Consider the following 17,785-nt stretch of genomic DNA (forward strand, 5'->3'; position numbering starts at 1 on the left):
CCTGGGAAAGCAGTAGAAGATGGCCCAAGTCCTTAGGCCCCTGCACCTATGTGGGGGACCAGGAAGAAGCTCCTGGCTCCTGGCTTTGGATCAGCTCAGCTCTGGGCATTGTGGCCATTTGGGGAGTGAACCAGCGGATGGAAGATTCTCTCTCTCTCTCTCTCTCTCCCTCTCTCTCTCTCTCTCGCTGGCTCTACCTCTTCCTCTAACTCTGTCTTTCAAATAAATGAAATAAGTCTTTAAAAAAAAAATCTGCTTAAGACATCAGTGTAGCTGAGGCTGGCGATGTCTCTGACAAAACACCCCCCCCCCTTACGTATTCATGAAGCAGCTGCTGTTGCTGACGTCACCAGGACGATTGTTGAACAGATGCATATTTTTGTGGCAACGTTGGGCTTCCTGAAAGCAGCCCAGGCAGGATTTTTCTGACATCTGCTTGCAGCATTACGAAACTTTACTCTTTGTCACTAATTATATGAACTATTTTTAGGGCAAATTGTCAATACCCAGTATTTGCTCACGCTTCCTACATTTCAATTTGTGGGTTTTTTTTTTTTAAGCCGTATCTATTTATACCTGATTTTATTTTTTTTCTTTTTAAAGGACGTTCTCATTATGATGCCAATGACAAAGTAGGGGCTTGTGACCAAACACGCTGGGAGGGAAAAAAAATGACGCACGTTGCCATGGGGATATTATTGATGACTATTAGATTGCTTTTCAAATTCCGAATAGAAAGCCACGTTAACATTTTGAATCATAAAGTTACAAAACTAGCAGAAGACCATAGGCTTGGCGTCAGGCAAACTGGGTGACCCTAGGACCTATACCCATTGTTAAGTCTCAGTTACTTTGTCTTTTTTTTTTTTTTTTAACAGACAGAGTGGATAGAGAGAGAGAGAGACACAGAGAAAGGTCTTCCTTTTCTGTTGGTTCACCCTCCAATGGCCGCTGCGACCGGCGCATCGCGCTGATCCGAAGCCAGGAGCCAGGTGCTTCTCCTGGTCTCCCATGGGGTGCAGGGCCCAAGCACTTGGGCCATCCTCCACTGCCTTCCCGGGCCATAGCAGAGAGCTGGCCTGGAAGAGGGGCAACCGGGATAGAATCCGGCGCCCCAACCGGGACTAGAACCCCGTGTGCCGGCGCCGCAAAGCGGAGGATTAGCCTGTTAAGCCACGGCATTGGCCAGTTACTTTGTCTTTAAAATGAGGATGCTGGAGTTGGCGTTCTAGCGCCGTGGGTTAAGCCAGAGCTTGGGACACCTGCCACCCACACTAGAGAGTTCTTTCAGATCCCGGCTGCTCTGCGTCCCATTCAGCTCCCTGCTAATGGCCTGGGAGGCAGCAGAGGATGGCCCAAGTGCTTGGGCTCCTGCCACCCATGTGGGAGACCTGGGTGGAGTTCCTGGCTCCTGGCTCCTGGCTTCAGCCTGGCCCAGCCACAGTTGTTGGAGGCATTTGGAAAGAGAAGTATCCGAGAGATGATTTCCGCGTGTCTATCACTTTGCCTTTCAAATAAAAATAAATTTTAAAATGTTGAACAGTTGTTTTTAAAAAATGAAATAGCGGGTCGACGTCATGGTGCTGTGGCCTGCAGCGCCGGCATCCCATATGGGCGCCAGTTCGAGACCCGGCTGCTCCACTTCCCACCCTGCTATGGCCTGGGAGAAGCAGCAGAAGATGGCACAGGTGCTTGGGGCCCTGCACCCACGTGAAAACCCTGAACGAAGCTCCTGGCTCCTGGGCTGGCCCTGGCCCAGCCCTGGCCGTTGAGGTCATTTGAGCTAAATCGCCTATTTCTGACTAATTTACCTAACTAGACTCGCAACCAAATCCAGGCTACCCAACTCCGCCCACCGCGTGTCGCCTAGCAACAGCCTCCTCCCCTCACGCCTGCGCTTTTACCCCGCCCCATGCTCAGTGCGCATGCTCAGGTCCGTGCGTCCGGCCCCGCCCCTGCGAGGCGCTCGGCGGTGACGTGTAGAGTCCGCGACGCTCCCGGCGAGCTGAGCTGGGCGAGTCGGGGAATCGGCTCGCTGGACGGAGCCCCGGGGCCATGGCCTCGGCCGGGGTGGCCGCTGGGCGACAGGCCGAGGATGCGTTACCGCCACCGGCCGACCCGCCGCTGACCGAGACCAAGCCGTTGCCGCCGCCGCAGCTGCCGCCACCGGTGGCCGCGCCCCAGCCGCAGCAGTCGCCGGCGCCCCGGCCCCAGAGCCCCGCCAGCATGAAGGAGGAGGAGAACTACTCGTTCCTGCCGTTGGTTCACAACATCATCAAATGGTAAGGAAGGGCCCGGAGGAGGGGGCGCCGCCGCTGGCGCATGGAGGCTGCAAGGGTGCGCCCCGTTTCTCGGGCGGGCAGGCCGAGGCCAGGGGGCGGGCAGGGGCCTCTCCCGAGAGCTCGGGGAGCCTGTCCGGACGCCCAGCGGGCGCGTGGGGGCTCCGGGGGTCGCCTTGCTGTACGCAGGGGACACCTGCTCCGAGCTGGCCGGCACAGGTGGCCGGGGGCCTCGGGAGCCTGGGCAGCGTCCCTGAGGCTCCGTAGGGTTAAGACGCACTCTGGTTTTCTCCTCTTCTTCAGCACGTCCCGCAGAGGAACATCGTCGGGACTGCATAGCGTTCTGCTAGGTGTTACGGGGTGCACACGGTAAAAGGGGCCGACTGTGGGCCGGCCTTGTGGCATAGCGGGTAAAGCCATCGCCTGCAGCGCCAGCATCCCAAATGTCGCCAGTTCGAGTCCCGGCTGCTCCACTTCCGGTCCCGCTCTCTGCTATGGCCTGGGAAAACAGTAGAAGATGGCCCAGGTCCTTGGGCCCCTGCACCTGCCTGGGAGACCCGGAAGAAGTTCCTGGCTCCTGGCTTTGTTCGGGCTATTTAGGGAGTGAACCAGTAGATAGAAGATCTCTGTCTGTTACCCATAATTCATACAGATTGAGCCTGCAGGGCTGATGATGGCCTCCAGAGACACAGAAATCGCCCCAGCCGGGTCTTGACTAACTTGATCCCAGCCTACCTAGAAAGGAGATGGCCGTGCTGTTGGCCAGCCCTCAGGGGAGCCCAAGCTTTCAAACAGGCTCTGGAAAGGAAAAACAAACAAACAAAAAAAAACCAGACAAGATACCAAAGTCTCCCCCGTTCCACGTTTGCCTAAGTGAGTGCGTCGCTGGTGCTGACGTCACGGAGTGGTGCCTGGGAGAGTGAGGAGGTGCAGCCAAGGCGTCGGCCACTTGCTGCAAGCAGACACGTCCTGACAGGACGTGCATGGTGTTTGGCCTTTCGTGGAGGTGAGAGGACTATGTTCTAAAACAGCAGTAAGAGGTATAGGACAGCCAGTGTGATGAATGTTTTGAAAGTTCACGGAAAAGTGCGTATTATGAAAAGAACGTGTATGGGTTTCATTTTATTTTTAAGGGATTGAAAGGCAAAGTGATAGGGAGGTAGAGAGAGATATCTTCCATCTGTTGGTTCACTGCCCAAATGGCCACAACGGCTGGGCCTGGGCCAGGCTGAAGCCAGGAGGCTGGAACTCCATCCAGGTCTCCCATATGGGCGACAGGGGCCCCAAGCACTTGGGCCATCTTCTGCTTTCCCAGGCGCATTAGCAGGGAACTGAATCGGAAATAGAGCAGCAGGGACTTGAGTAGGTCCTCATGTGGGATGCCAGCATCAACGGCTTGTACCACAATGCTGACCCCTGAACCAAAATTTCTAGTTCCATTTTTCCAGTAACTTTTTTTAAAAATTTATTTGAAAGGCAGAATTACAGAGAGGCAGAGAGAGAATCTTCCACCTGATGATTAACTCCCCAAATGGCTGCAACAGCCAGAGCTGCACTGATCCAAAGCCAGGAGCCAGGAGCTTCTGGGTCTCCCACGCAGGTGCAGGGGCCCAAGGATTTGGGCCATCTTTTTCTTTTTGACAGGCAGAGTGGACAGTGAGAGAGACAGAGAGAAAGGTCTTCCTTTGCCATTGATTCACCCTCCAATGGCCACTGCAGCCAGCATGCTGCGGCCGGCGCACTGTGCTGATCCGAAGCCAGGAGCCAGGTGTCTCTCCTGGTCTCCCACGCGGGTGCAGGGCCCAAGCACTTGGGCCATCCTCCACCGCACTCCCGGGCCACAGCAGAGAGCTGGACCAGAAGAGGAGCAACCGGGACAGAATCCGGCGCCCTGACCAGGACTAGAACCCTGTGTGCTGGTGTCGCAAGGCGGAGGATTAGCCTAGTGAGCCGCGTTGCTGGCCTTGAGCCATCTTCTACTGCTTTCCCAGGCCATAGCAGAGAGCTGGATTGGAGCAGCTAGGACTCGAACCAGCACCCATATGAGATGCCGGCACTGCAGACGATGGCTTTACCCGCTACGCCACAGCGCTGGCCCCTCCAGTAACTTTTTGGAGTTCCCTGTATGTGAACTGGCAGTGCAGTCAGTTTCTTTCCGTTGGAGTCACCACAAACAAGGTTGTTTTCAGCCCCATTTTAATCTCGTGCCACCATTCGTCGTGTGTGTAGTCTGTTGGCTGACTCACGACTCAGTACTAGATGTAAACCCCCAGGCTTGCCACTCGAGCTCAACCATTTAAAACCAAAGCAATTAAACCTGACATCGCCACCATTGTGGGGGCGTTCAGGTTGAAGGTTAATGGGCTTGCTATGCTGTGCTGAGATGGAGTTGCTGCTGACAATGTGAAAGTTTTTTTTTTTTTTTTGACAAGTAGAGTGGACAGTGAGAGAGAGAGAAGAGAGTTGGTTCACCCTCCAATGGCCGCCGCGGCCGGCGCACCACGCTGATCCGAAGGCAGGAGCCAGGTGCTTCTCCTGGTCTGCCATGGGGTGCAGGGCCCAAGCACTTGGGCCATCCTCCACTGCACTCCCGGGCCACAGCAGAGAGCTGGCCTGGAAGAGGGGCAACTGGGACAGAATCCGGCTCCCCAACTGGGACTAGCACCCGGTGTGCCAGCGCCGCAAGGCGGAGGATTAGCCTATTGAGCCACGGCGCCGGCCTTTTTTTTTCTTTTTAAAGATGTATTTATTTGGAAAGAGTTGCAGGGGCCGACGTTGTGGTGTGGCGGGTAAAGCCACTGCCTGCAGTGCTGCCTTCCCATATAGACACTGCTTCGAGTCCTGGCCGCTCTACTTGGAATCCAGCTCCCTGCTAATGGCCTGGGAAAGGCAGCAGAAGGTGGCTCAAGTGTTTGGACCCTACTACCCGTGTGGGAGACCCGGAAGAAGCTCCTGGCTTCCACCTGACCCAGCCCTAGCTGTTACGGCCATTTGGGGACTGAACCAGCAGGTGCAAGATCTCTCGCTCTGTCTCTCCTCTCTAAGTTTGACTTTAATTAATGAATAAATCTTAAAAAAAAAAAAAAATTTAAAAAGGAGCTGCAGTGAGAAGAAGACAGATAGATCTTCCATGTGCAGGTTCAATCCCCAGATGGCCAAAACAACGGGGCTGGGCCAGGCAGCAGCCAGGCGCTTCATCCTGGTCTCCCATGTTGGTGGCAGGGGCCCAAGGACTTGCACCATCTTTTCGCTTCATTTCCTAAGCCATTAGAAGGGAGCTGGATTGGAATTGGAGCAGCTGGGACACAAACCGGCACCCATCACAGGCAGTGGCTTCACCCGCAGCACCCCAACGCTGACCCCCAGCGTGAGCATCTTGACTGGTAATGGCCCAGCTCTTTGGAGAGCGGGCAGACGAGAGAGACTTGCGGGCTGTGGACAGCCTGGACGCCTTTGTTCTCCCATTAGACCTGCCTTCCTTTGGCTTCCCCACGTTTGTGCCGCCCTGTGGTCCCCAGTGACACTTCAGGGCCGCCCAGTGCAGTCCCAGAGGTGCGTAGGATTATAAAGGATTAACCCAGAATACACTGTTTTTGGGAAAAACGGAAACAGAACGTTCACAATGACAAGGACAGCTGTTGGGCTCCCCAGTGGTTTATCCGTGGGCCCCAGCAGAGCAGCCGGCTGGGATGTCCCCAGCAGTAGTCGAGAGACAGCGGGCCTTGCAGCGGGACAGGCCTGGGTTGGGTTTAGACCCGTGTGCCAACTCTGGCTCGCGTTATCGTCTCTATGGGTGCTGGCGCTCTCCCAGGTGCAGGTGTCTCATCTCATAGGTGGGTGGTGCACCCCAGGCGATGGGCCCAGACTGCAGCTTTGCAACATACTGGCTGGGTGATGTTGGGTGAGTGGGCCTCATTTTCTCTTGAGATGGGAACCACAGATTGTAGTGGGGGCACCGAGAGCTGTGAGAGATGACAGATGTATCCCATGGCTCTGGCTCTGTTCCCCTTAAGGGGGCAGTGAAGTTGTTTGTTTTTTAAAACATAGAACCAAAAAAGAACAGGACAAGAGATGAGTGGTTGCCACAGAGCAGAGGGCCACGAGCTAACCCCTGCCAGCCACCGTGGACCAAGGGCTCCCCTGACCCTCAGCAACCTCTGGGAATAAGGGTGAAGGTGAGGGTAAGAACAGGAGGTTGCTGGCGCCGCAGCTCAATAGGCTAATCCTCCACCTGCGGCGCCGGCACTCTGGGTTCTAGTCCCGGTTGGGGCGCTGGATTCTGTCCCGGTTGCCCCTCTTCCAGGCCAGCTCTCTGCTGTGGCCCAGGAGTGCAGTGGAGGGTGGCCCAAGTGCTTGGGCCCTGCACCCCATGGGAGACCAGGAGAGGCACCTGGCTCCTGGCTTCGGATCAGCACAGTGCGCCGGCCGCGGCGGCCATTGGGGGGTGAACCAATGGCAAAGGAAGACCTTTCTCTCTGTCTCTCTCTCTTACTATCCACTCTGCCTGTCAAAAAATAAAATAAATAAAAGAAAAGAACAGGAGGTTACTGGAAAGCCTAAGAGGGGCCCGCCTTCGGCCGCCTTGGCAGGCGAGTAGAGGACTCCTGTGCTCCCAGGATTGTTCCCAGGAAGGAGTGAGTCAGAGAGTGGGCTGAGGGGCAGCAGGTGCATTGCAGGACCAGGTCTGGGGAGCCGTAACGAAAGCGGATTCAGAGAAGGTTCGCGGCTCACAGCCTGGAGGGGAGACCCCAGCTGGCCGCCTCCCGCCACCTGCTGCTGGACTGGCACCAGAGGGGACAGAGATGTGTGGCCAGCCCGAGAGAGAAAAGGCATTGGAAAGAAAAAGATGTCCTTTCTCCCAAGAAAGAGCCCAGTCGGTTCGTTCTGAGAAAGGGAGACAGCGACTCACGCCTTTGAATCTGTGCTGGGCCGCTGAGTGTAGGTGGACAAGCCGTACGGAAAGACAGCCCCGACAGAGAGCAGGAGAGCGCCCGGGAGGAGCCGTGTGAGTAGAGCTGGGCGCCCATGTCTGGGTGAGAACAGGCTAGGTGGCGGTCAGGGCCTGCGGCGTAGGCGTGTTTCCTTCCCTAGGCTCAGGAGGGGAGCAGAGGGGAGCAGGAGCCCTGGTGCAGCCTGGAGAGGTTGGAGGGCTGGCACCGAGCAGTCTGAATCAGGCGGGGGACAAGGGGCGAGACTCTGTACCCTGAGGGTTGATGAGCTGTAGAGATACAGGCTGGGGGCCAGGTGGGGTGAGGGGGTGAGGGCGAGGCCCGGCCCAGCCGGCCAGGGAGGCTCTTGCAGGCCCTTGGTCTGTTCTGTGCCGCCACGACCCTCTGGCCTTTGTCTGTTTGTTGTCTTCACTCAGCAGCAGGAGAGCGAACCCTGAGACGGTGTGTGCTGCCTCTCTCACCCTTGTGAAAGGATTTGGAGTGTTACACGCTTGGCTTCTTTAAACTATTTAGGGAAAGTAACGTGCAAATTGGGCAGTGTAGAAAGGTGTCAGACGAGGAGTGCTGGCCCCACGTCCCCTCACCGAGGGTCACCTGCTGCTCCTTCTCGAATTTTCTGGGCAGCTTTTCAGAACTTGCCCACAGGTGGAGAACAGGCCATCCGGTGCTGGGAGTGCCGAGGGGTGTGTTCTGGACAGCTTTCCCTGTCACACACAAAGGTTCATCTCTCAGGGCCCCCGCAGGTGCCCTGGGTTGGCCATAACAGCCAGGCTTCTGTGTGGCACCCTGCTCTGTTCTCCTGCTGCTCCCCGCCATGCTGGGGCAAGCATCCAAGCCCATGCTGAGGGGCAGAGTGGGCGCAGGGTCCACACATGTGTATTTTGATAACCTGGCGCTGCATGTAGAGCACCCCATCTTTTTAGCCGACACCCCATCTTTTTAGCCTGCCTCCAAATCTCCGTCCTGTAGGCTGGGCCGCTTCGATCAACCTAAAAAGCCTTCACCCAAAACGGCCCGTAAATCTGCCGGCCAGAATTCAGTAAGAAAAAAATCGGGGCTGGCACTGTGGCACCGTGGGTTACAGCCACCGCCTCCATGCCAGCATCCCAAGTGGGCACCAGTTCGAGTCCTGGCTGCTCCGCTTCCCATCCAGCACCCTGCTAATGTGCCTGGGAAAGCAGCGGAAGGTGGCCCAAAAGAACTAAATTAATCTTTAGAAAATAAAATAAAGTTGTAGATGGATTCCCAGGGTAGCCATGGAAACGAAAGGGAAAGTGAGGCTCTCCCCCCTTGTCCTCAGGCTGGGGCGTCTGTTTACTGAAGCAGCTCCAGCCCCAGAACCCCCACGCCATTCCTAGCCGTTTGCTGGCGCAGTGAGCACCAAAGCGAGCATTGCCAATGCTGCCACCTTGGTGACCCCTGGGGAGCTTTGTCCGGAGGTAGATTTCCAGCAGTGGGATCTGTGACTGTGAACTTCAGTCACCAGACTCCCCAAGAGCACACGCATGGGTGCTTGTGCCGCCGCGGGTCTCCATTGCGTCCTGGCCCCGGCAGCCGCCAGTCGCTTGGTCAGAAAGGACGTCTTAGCGCTGTGTCCATTGCTGCGTCAGACAAAGCGTCTCTCCACGTGCACTTTCAGATGTATTTGCGTTTTGCTGTGGGGTAGTTCTTTGTGTGAGCTGTTTGCACGGTGGTGGTGGTGAGGAAGTCGTGTCTGTCCGGTGCATGGGGAGTGCTCCCCCCACACTGCTGTTTCCCGCTCCCCTGATCGGATGCCCCTGGACTCAGATGGCTCCCTGCCCTCCGTCTGCCTCTGAGCCGGGTGCCCCGCAGAGGCCCCCCCCCCCCCCCACAGCTCCAGCCGCGCCATCTCGCGGCCCCAGCACGTCATACCTCCATCTTGTGCTTTCCGTCTCTGGTGTGCAGAATGGCTTTGAGTGAACCAGCCGGGTCCTCCCACCGCCCATGGCTGCGTAGCGGATGTCCATTGCCCACCCCTCCCGCCCCCCAGTCGCTGGCTGGCTCTCAGGGCCTGGCTCTGGGGTGTCTTCCCGTCCACGCCTGGGTGCTGTGTCCTCCACTGCCGCTCCGTCTCAGGTCTCCGTGGCACATTTTATTAACTTTCGGGCTTGTCTTTTTCTCCATTTGCTTGTCAGTTTGTTTTCAAAATGGTCACAGAAAATGTGTTTTTACAGATTTCACAATTGTTTACCCCAAAATAAACTTACCTTTAATTCTGCTTTTCCATGAACTTTGTGAAGTGCACCTGTCTTTTTTTTTAAGATTATTTATTTGAAAGTTAGAGTTACACAGAGAGAGAAGGGGAGACAGAGAGAGAGAGAGAGAGAGAGAGAGAGAGAGAGAGGTCTTCCATCCACTGGTTCAATCCCCAAATGGCCGCACCAGCCGGAGCTGCAGCGGTCTGAAGCCAGGAGCCAGGAGCTTCTTCCAAGTCTCCCATGTGGGTGCAGGGGCCCAAGGACCTGGGCCATCTTCTACTGCTTTCCCAGGCCACAGCAGAGAGCTGGATCGGAAGTGGAGCAGCTGGGGCTTGAACCAGTGCCCATATGGGATGCCAGCACTGCATGCAGCGGCTTTACCTGCTATACCACAACGCCGGCCTCTTGTCTTCTCTTTGCTCCTTTACTTCCAAGCTTGTTGACACCACTCACCAACCAGGTCTTTTAACCTCATTCTGGATTTTTTTTTTTTTTTTTTTTTTGACAGGCAGAGTGGACAGTGAGAGAGAGAGAGACAGAGAGAAAGGTCTTCCTTTGCCGTTGGTTCACCCTCTAATGGCCGCCGCGGTAGCGCGGTGCGCCGGCCGCAGCGCACCGCGCTGTTCCGATGGCAGGAGCCAGGTGCTTCTCCTGGTCTCCCATGGGGTGCAGAGCCCAAACACTTGGGCCATCCTCCACTGCACTCCCTGGCCACAGCAGAGAGCTGGCCTGGAAGAGGGGCAACCGGGACAGGATCGGTGCCCCGACCGGGACTAGAACCCGGTGTGCCGGCGCCGCAAGGCGGAGGATTAGCCTGTTGAGCCACGGCGCCGGCCCATTCTGGATTTTTTTTAAGATTGGTTTATTTGAAGATCAGAGTTAGAGAGAGAGAGGGATAGAGAAATCTTCCATCCACTGGTTCACCCTAGGCCACAGCCAGGAGTTTCATCTGGGTCTCCCACATGGATGCAGAGGTCCAAGTGCTTGGGCCATCTTCCAGTGCTTTTCCAGGCCCTAGCAGAGAGCTGGATCAAAAGTAGCGCTGCTGGGACCAGAAGTGGCGCCCATATGGGATACTGGCATTGCAGGTGGCGGCTTAACCTGCTGCGCCACAACACCAGCCCCTAATTCTGGTTCTTACAAATTATTTTTTAAAAAAAGATTTATTTTATTTATTTGAAAGAGTCACAGAGGTAGAGACAAGAGAGAGCTGTCTTCCGTCTTCTGGTTCACTCCCCAGATGGCTATAGTGGCCGAAGCTGTGCTGATCAGGAGCCAGGAGCCTCTTCCGGGTCTCCCATGCGGGTGCAGGGGCCCAAGGACTTGGGCCATCTTCTACTGCTTTCCCAGGCCATAGCAAAGAGTTGGATTGGAAAAGGAGCAGCCAAGACTAGAACCAGCGCCCATATGGGATGCCAGCACTGCAGGCCAGGGCTTTCACTCGCTGCGCCACAGCACCGCCCCTCTTACAGATCCTTAACCAGTCTCTTTGCCTTGGTCCTTACTGCTGGTTCGCCCTGTGCCTGTCACCAGATTCCTGTTTTCCTACTCACAATTCCCCAGAGCTGCCTCCCTGTTCTTTCCAAAATGAGCGCACACGTTGGCCTGCACTCGGGTCTCAGCAGACCGCCTGAGGATCACCTGCCGGGATCACCCACTGCTGAGCCGGGAGTGGGACCAGGCTGCCACAGGTGTCTCTGTGGGGGGCGCCCCTCTCCAGGAGACCCACGGATCACCAGGCGTTGGTTCAGGGCGCGCTCAGAGGCTGCCTCGGCGCAGGGAGCTCTGGGAGCCTGCACCGCCCACTGCACGACCGCCCTGTGGCATTAGCGCCCACACCGCGTTCCTCCCCACGGCGGAGTGAATGGCCAAACCTACGCATTCGTGTTATTTTTAAAGAGCAAGAGAAAGACAAACCTCGTTCTGGGTGTGCCAGAGCTGTGCACTGTTGGAGACCTCGCTTCACGGATGTGGGAACTGCGGCCGTAATGGAGGGGTGGAAGTGGGCGCTGCTAGGCCAGGAGAGCGACCGTTTTTTCTTTTTCTTTTTTTTTCCTTTTCCTTCAGTCAAATCTGAGCCTGGAACTGAATGTCTCCGCCGTGGAATCCTGCGGCTCTGCCCGCCCACCGGGCGGGAACATTCTGTCGAGATGGGGACTGCGCCGGCGTGTCTTTCAGGGCACTTCTAATTCTTCCAGATGTCTTAGGGCCTGGAGTGGGCGGCGGAGAAGTGACCTGGGCCCCATGGAGGGGCTGAGTCAGGCTCACACAGCGCTGAGACCGGCGGCCCCTCGGGGGTCAGCAGGACCTCTCATACGGGGACACGGTGTCGTTGACCAGCCGCTGTTTTAATCGGCCCGGCCCTCCAGGCCAGCTGAGCCCCGCTTGCAGGCTGTGCACTTGTGGGGAGGGCACACACCGGCACCCAAGGCTCTGTTGTGCACCCCGGTGCTGCCGCCCCCCGCCAGTCCCTGTCCCCTCCCGCCAAGCCCTGGGAGAGGCTGCAGACCTGGAAGGGGGGAGTGTTTGGGAGGCTGTTGGGAGAGCCGTCCCAGGCCTGCCTAGGCCCTCGCTGCTTCATTTCACCCGTTCGCCTGCTGGGCCCCCGGAACTTGGGCCCCACAGGGACAGGCCTTCCCCAGGCCACCAGGTACTCAGCGCAGCATGAGAAATTCCATGGAAGGTGTCTTCCCCGGGCCCCTGGGGGGTGTGGGAGGTTGAGCCTGAGGGGACCAGAGGCCCTCGTCGGGGGTGCTGTTTGAGCGCACCTGGCAGGTGCTGTCTGGGCTGGGTAGCAGAGGGGCCAGAAGGAAGGGGAGGACTTGGGTCTCCGGCAAGGCAGAGGCCGCAGGTGGTCTGGAGGGGCCGGGGAGGGGGCCACAGTGCCTGTGGCTGGGAGAACTGGGCGCGGGGGCAGGGAGTCTGGGAGGGCAGGTCTCCTAGAGGCCACCATGGACCTGTGCGGGTCCCCAGACTCCCGGGAGCAACCTGCTTGACAGCTGTTGGGAAGAGGGAGTTGGAGTTCCAGGGAGCCAGCGGGGGGGCGTCCCAGCACCCGCAGACAGGCCAAAAATAGTGTGTGTCTGTGAGCCGGTACAGCGAGGGTGTGTGGTCCCAAGCCCTCGCCCACAGGCCCGCCGGCCCGCCAGGCACCGACAGAACCGGAGCAGAGACAGGGACGTCACCCACAGCGCGTGGGAGCACGCGTCCCCCGCCGCCCCCTGGGGCATGCGTCAGTGCAGGTTTTTGGAGTGCGTCTTGGTAACATCTGTCTGAGATTACGTAACCTTTGACCCAGCGTTCCCGCTCGTAGGAAACGGTCTCGTCCAGCATACTTGCACAATTCCGTGGGGTGGAGGTACAAAGCGTCCAGGTCCCGAAGCCTCGCCGGCAACCACGTGATCCATGCGGCTGTGTGGTGCTGACTGGGAAGCCAGGCATCCCAGGGCTGCGAGAAGAGGCCTCCAGGCAGGCGTGCGTCCGGGGCTGTGCCCGAGAAGGCCCAGGGGTCCTGGGCCAGGCACAGCCAGCAGAGGCTGAGGGGGTGGAAGCTTGGAGGAGGAGGATGTGGGAAACTGAGGCAGACCCCACTGAGAGAGTTTGGCAAGAGGCCAGCTTCTGCGGACCCTGGGTTTCCCATGCATCAGAGCTGTCAGGGGTGGCGACACTGGTGTATGGAAGCACCTGGACCAGAAGGGGGCAGAGAAAGCGTGGGCCTGGGCCTTCGCCGCACCCACCTAACCCTGAGCATGCCCCAAGTGCCCTCTCCCCAAACACACCGCGTGGGACTCAGCCCCAGCCTCGCCCTGGCCTGTGCCGTCTCCGTCTTTTCATCCTTGACCCAGCGGGTCGGGTCCTCTTTCTTCCCCTGAAGCTGGACGGCGACTCCGGTGGAGCCCAGAGGGGCGGCCCCCCGTTTCCCCTCTCAGTATTGGGGTCTGCCTGTGCTCCTGGCTGGCCGCTTCACAGTCCTCCTGGCTGGCTCCCAGCTGGGGCCTGCGTGTTCTCCTCACCGTGTTTGCAGAGGGGCTCCTGGGGGCTCCGTGCTCCCCTCCCCCGGTGTAGCTGCCCGCCCGACGGCTTCGCTCCCCAGTCCTCGCTCCTCACTGAAGACTGGCGCCTTCCCCCAAGTGCGCTGGTGGAGGCCGGCAGCCCCAAGCCGGGCGCGCATGCAGAAGTGAGCGTCTTGGACGTGGCCTGTTCTGGGTGGGGCCCAAGAACCGGATCCCCAGCGCCTCCTTGCCAAGTGTGACCACACGCGTCGTCTTTGGTTTTTACCGCGGCCTTTCAGATGCACGCGAAGTGGGTCCGTTTGTTTGAAACGTGCACTTCAACGCCCAAACTGCCGTGGGCCTTGGACGCATCACGGTTGGTGCCACGTGTGTGTGCAGGGTCTGGGAGCACCGGTCACGCCTTGGAAGCCGCGAGGAGGCTGAGTTTCAGGATCTGAAGGCAGTGGTGAGGAGGCAGCCAGGCAGAGGGAGGACGGCAGGCAGGGCCGTGAGGGTCGCGCATGGGCAGGCCGCAGCCTGGTCCTGGTGGTTATGCTGGTGGCGGGAGGGGAGACCCGTGTCCACTGCTGTCAGCTGGTTCCCCCGATTTACCATATATGTCCAGGAGCCGGCCGAGGGGTCCGCGCAGTAGAATCGTCGGGTTTGAGATTCTCTGTTTGGGCCCCTTCCTCCCAGGGGTTGGGAATTAACCAGCGGCCTGGCGCATCGGAACCCAGGCTGCCGCCGTTGGCTGTCTGCAGCCAGGGCCTCCGGGGACATAGGGACTGTTTGGTTGGCGGGTCATTGGCTGGAGTAAGGACTGGCCCCGGAGCCTGCCTCCAGCTCAGAGCTGGGCCACGCCTCATCGGCCCCCTGCAGGGCAGCCTACTGAGCTAACTGGCTTTGAGCTTGCAATCTTCACCACTGGCTTTGGAAAGCTCATCCACGTGCTGAACTGTTAGCAGCTGGGCGTCCATTTTTTTGGCCGTGGTGTGGAGGGGGCGGCTGAAGTGACGGGCAGTGAGGAGCCCTGCACAGTGGACAACGCCAGGAGGCCGAGGCCGAGTGACCTAGCGAGGACTTCGCATGACTGAGGGGGGGGGGGGGCTGTACCCAGCAGCCTAATGACTGGAAATTGGTGGTGATGTTAACAGGCTTCAAGCAAACCTGGAAACCTCAGCCGAAGTTAACTCTTGCCAGGCTGGTCGAGTCTCTAGTCTGGGCTGGAGATGGCTCACCAGGGTGGGCCAGCTGTGTTTGCCTCGGTCACCGGATCCTTAGCGGGTGGTTTGGTCCGTCATTCCCCACACACCGATGGGCCGATGGGCCGAGCATTCATTCTAAGTGTCTGCCCCGTCCTGGGGACCAGGGACAGGGGACTGGCCTGGGACACGAGAGAGCCGTGAGGTGGCACTCCCAGAGCTAGCTGACCGCTGGGTGGAGGGCATGGACCCCGAGCCTGGGGGCCTGGCCTAGAGCCCTGGGAGTAGGAGCTGGGGCCTGCAGCCCACCTGGGGACAGACACAGAAATGGGGTGTTCCGTGGGGTGCGGAGCAGGAGGCAGGCGTGGGTCTGAGCTGGGAAAATTAACCTCTGCCCTCTGCCCCCTGCCCTCCGTAGCATGGACAAGGACAGCCCGGACGTCCACCAGGACCTGAACGCCCTCAAGGCCAAGTTCCAGGAGCTGCGCAAGCTGGTCGGCGCCATGCCCGGCATCCACCTGAGCCCCGAGCAGCAGCAGCAGCAGCTGCACAGCCTGCGCGAGCAAGTGCGCACCAAGAACGCGCTGCTGCAGAAGTACAAGAGCCTCTGCATGTTCGAGATCCCCAAGGACTAGGGTGGGGAGGGGCAGAGGGCGCCGTGCTGGGGGGACTCTGTAGTAATCCGTGTGTCTGGATGCTAGTGACTCGTGTGCCTGCAGGGGGGGGCGGGGGAGGTCAGAATGTTCCTGGAGGCTGGGGGGGGGGGCATCTGCTGTGTCAGGCCCCCCAGTGCTGCTGAAGAGCCCAGTAGGAAAGGGGGGGCTGCTCCTCTGGGCCGCCTCCGGCCCTGCTAGGATCAATGTGCCAGGTACAGACTGTTCCCGTCAAGAGACATTTGCATAGAATTCACCGGTGAATTAGGCCTGCATGGGTTTAATGTGAGTGAAGGAGGCTGTGGGAGTAGGAGGCCACAGGGCCAGGGCGGGCTGTCTCCCCTCCCCGCTCGCTCGCTTCCTTTGATGTGTGAGAAGGGGAGGGGAGCCCTGCGGGCAGCCCGCCCTGTGCCTCTTGTTCCTCTCCTGCCTGTGCCCGGCGGCCCACGCTGCTTCCCCGGGAGGGGGACCAGGGCCGTGTATCCTGCACAGGCGCACACAGGCCTCCCTGTGCCGGCCTCCCTCGTCCTGGCTAGCAGAAGCTTCCCACCCCGCTGGCCCTTGGTCACCACCTGAGAAGAAACATTGGCCTTTGGACCCCCTAGAGATGGGCACCTCCCACTCCCCCCAGCCGCCTTGTTGGCAGGAGTGCGGTGGAGGTGTTTGTGGCTGGGGTTCCAGCTCTAGGGGAGAGGGGGGCGCCTGGCCCAGGAGGCAGCCGGAGAGCAGGAAGGAGGCCTGGTGACCGTAGCGGGACAGAGGGGACCAGGTCTACCGGGGAACTGCCGTCCAACGGAGTTGGTGATCCTCTCGCATCTCAGAGTAGAGGGCAGGCGGTTCCAAGGCTCTGATCAGGTACCAGAAGCACAGGAAAGCATGCGCCTGCCCCCTCCCATCTGAGACAGAGACAGACCGAGGGTGGGGGGTCGGGGGCAGAGCGGTCTTCAGCTGCATAATTAAAAGAACTTTCTCAGGCCAGTGCTGTGGCGCAGTGGGTTAATGCCCTGGCCTGAGATGCCGGCATCCCATGTGGGCGCTGGTTTGAGTCCCAGCTGTTACACTCCTGATCCAGCTCTCTGCTGTGGCCTGGGAAAGCAGTAGAAGATGGCCCAAGTCCTTGGGCCCCTGCACCTGCATGGGAGACCTGGAGGAAGCTCCTGGCTCCTGGCTTCGGATCAGCCCAGCTCCGGCCGTTGTGGCCATCTGGGGAGTGAACCGGCGGATGGAAGGCCTCTCTGTCTACCTCTTTCTGTAACTCTTTCAAATAAATAAAATAAGTCTTTAAAAAAAAAAAAAAAGAACTTTCCACTCACTGCTGCATACCATAGGGTTTTTTTTTTTCTTTTCTTTCTTTTTTAACCGAAATTCATAGTGGGATGCGGGTAGTTGAGGGGAAATGCTGCCTCCCTGGCTCCTGGCATGGTCCCCAAGCACCGTCTGTCCCCAGGGTGGTCCCCTCCGCACCTGCTGTGCGTGGCCTGGTGAGGTCAGGTGTGCGGGCCCATTGGCAGTTACGGGGGGTCACTGGTGCCTGTGCTGAGCCCTTGCACAGCACACGTCATCCCCACGCAGCTTGGGGTCAGAAGTTGTGTGCCCCAGATTTGCACTTAGGAGGGGCAGGGCTGGAGCAGGAGTCACCAGCAGGCCCCCTTACCCAAGTGAGGGCCACATAGCGGGGGGGGTGGGGTGGGGGTGGGGTGGGGAGCGCCTCCCAGAGGTGGAGAGTTTTACCTGCAGGCACCTGGTCCTGGCTGCAGGCTCCGCTTTTCAAACAGCGGGAGGGTTTGAAGGCTGAGGGCCTTCCGCCCAGGACCCCAGAGCCTAGAGGCAGCGGGGCTGGGCAGGGTTCCCCGTGGCCTCTCCAGGGGTGGAAGAGTGCCCTCCCGGAAGACCAGGACACCTGCGGGAGCTCTGGGGTGGGGCCTAAAGCAGCTGGGCAGGTGGAGTCTTCAGGCTCCCCACTCTGGGGGCAACCTCAGGATCCCTCATCCTGGGGCCAGCACTGTGGTGTCATGGGTAAAGCATCCCATATAGGTGCCAGTTCAAGTCCCGGCTGCTCCACTTCTGATCCAGCTCCCTGCTAGTGCACCTGGGAAAGCAGCAGCAGATGGCCCAAGTGCTTGGGCCCCTGCACCCACGAGGGAGACTTGGAGGAAGCTCCTGGCTTCAGATAGAGCCAGCTCTGGCTGTGACAGCCATTTGGGGAGTGAACCAGCAGATGGAAGACCGACCTCTCTGCCTCTCCAGCTCTTTCAAATGAATAAATAAATCTTAAAAAACAAAAAAACAGATCCCTTATCCGAAGGTTGATACAGGGTTGGATAGCGCCCCAAATGGCAGGGCCTGGGCTGTGGACCCCGTCTTCCCCAGCTTTTCATGGAGCACAAGGTTGGTGAATTCCTAGCTCCTGGGATGGTGGATCCGTGGAATTCCAGCCCCTTTTCCTTCCTTTTGCCCCGCCCCTTCCCTCCAGCCGTCTCAAAGCAAAAGA

The 17,785-nt window shown here is 58.7% G+C and overlaps 1 protein-coding gene across 1 annotated transcript; it reads left to right on the forward strand.

Annotated features, from left to right (window-relative positions):
• The first annotated feature begins 1,995 nt into the window (after positions 1–1,995).
• Positions 1,996–16,586, forward strand: MED9 (mediator complex subunit 9). The gene is made up of 2 exons (XM_062216663.1): positions 1,996–2,282; positions 15,060–16,586. Exons 1-2 carry the CDS (start codon positions 2,056–2,058, stop codon positions 15,274–15,276), a joined length of 444 nt encoding a protein of 147 aa, XP_062072647.1. The 5' UTR covers positions 1,996–2,055; the 3' UTR covers positions 15,277–16,586.
• The last annotated feature ends 1,199 nt before the right edge of the window (positions 16,587–17,785 follow it).

Source organism: Lepus europaeus, chromosome 18 (genome assembly GCF_033115175.1).
Source record: "Lepus europaeus isolate LE1 chromosome 18, mLepTim1.pri, whole genome shotgun sequence".
In the NCBI taxonomy this organism is placed as follows: Eukaryota; Metazoa; Chordata; class Mammalia; order Lagomorpha; family Leporidae; genus Lepus; species Lepus europaeus.

Excerpts from the sequence above, each read along its gene's own strand:
- MED9 (XM_062216663.1), top strand. The coding sequence starts at position 2,056 with ATGGCCTCGGCCGGGGTGGCCGCTGGGCGACAGGCCGAGGATGCGTTA. Across the intron at positions 2,283-15,059 it reads GTTCACAACATCATCAAATG|CATGGACAAGGACAGCCCGG; the intron begins GTAAGGAAGGGC and ends TGCCCTCCGTAG.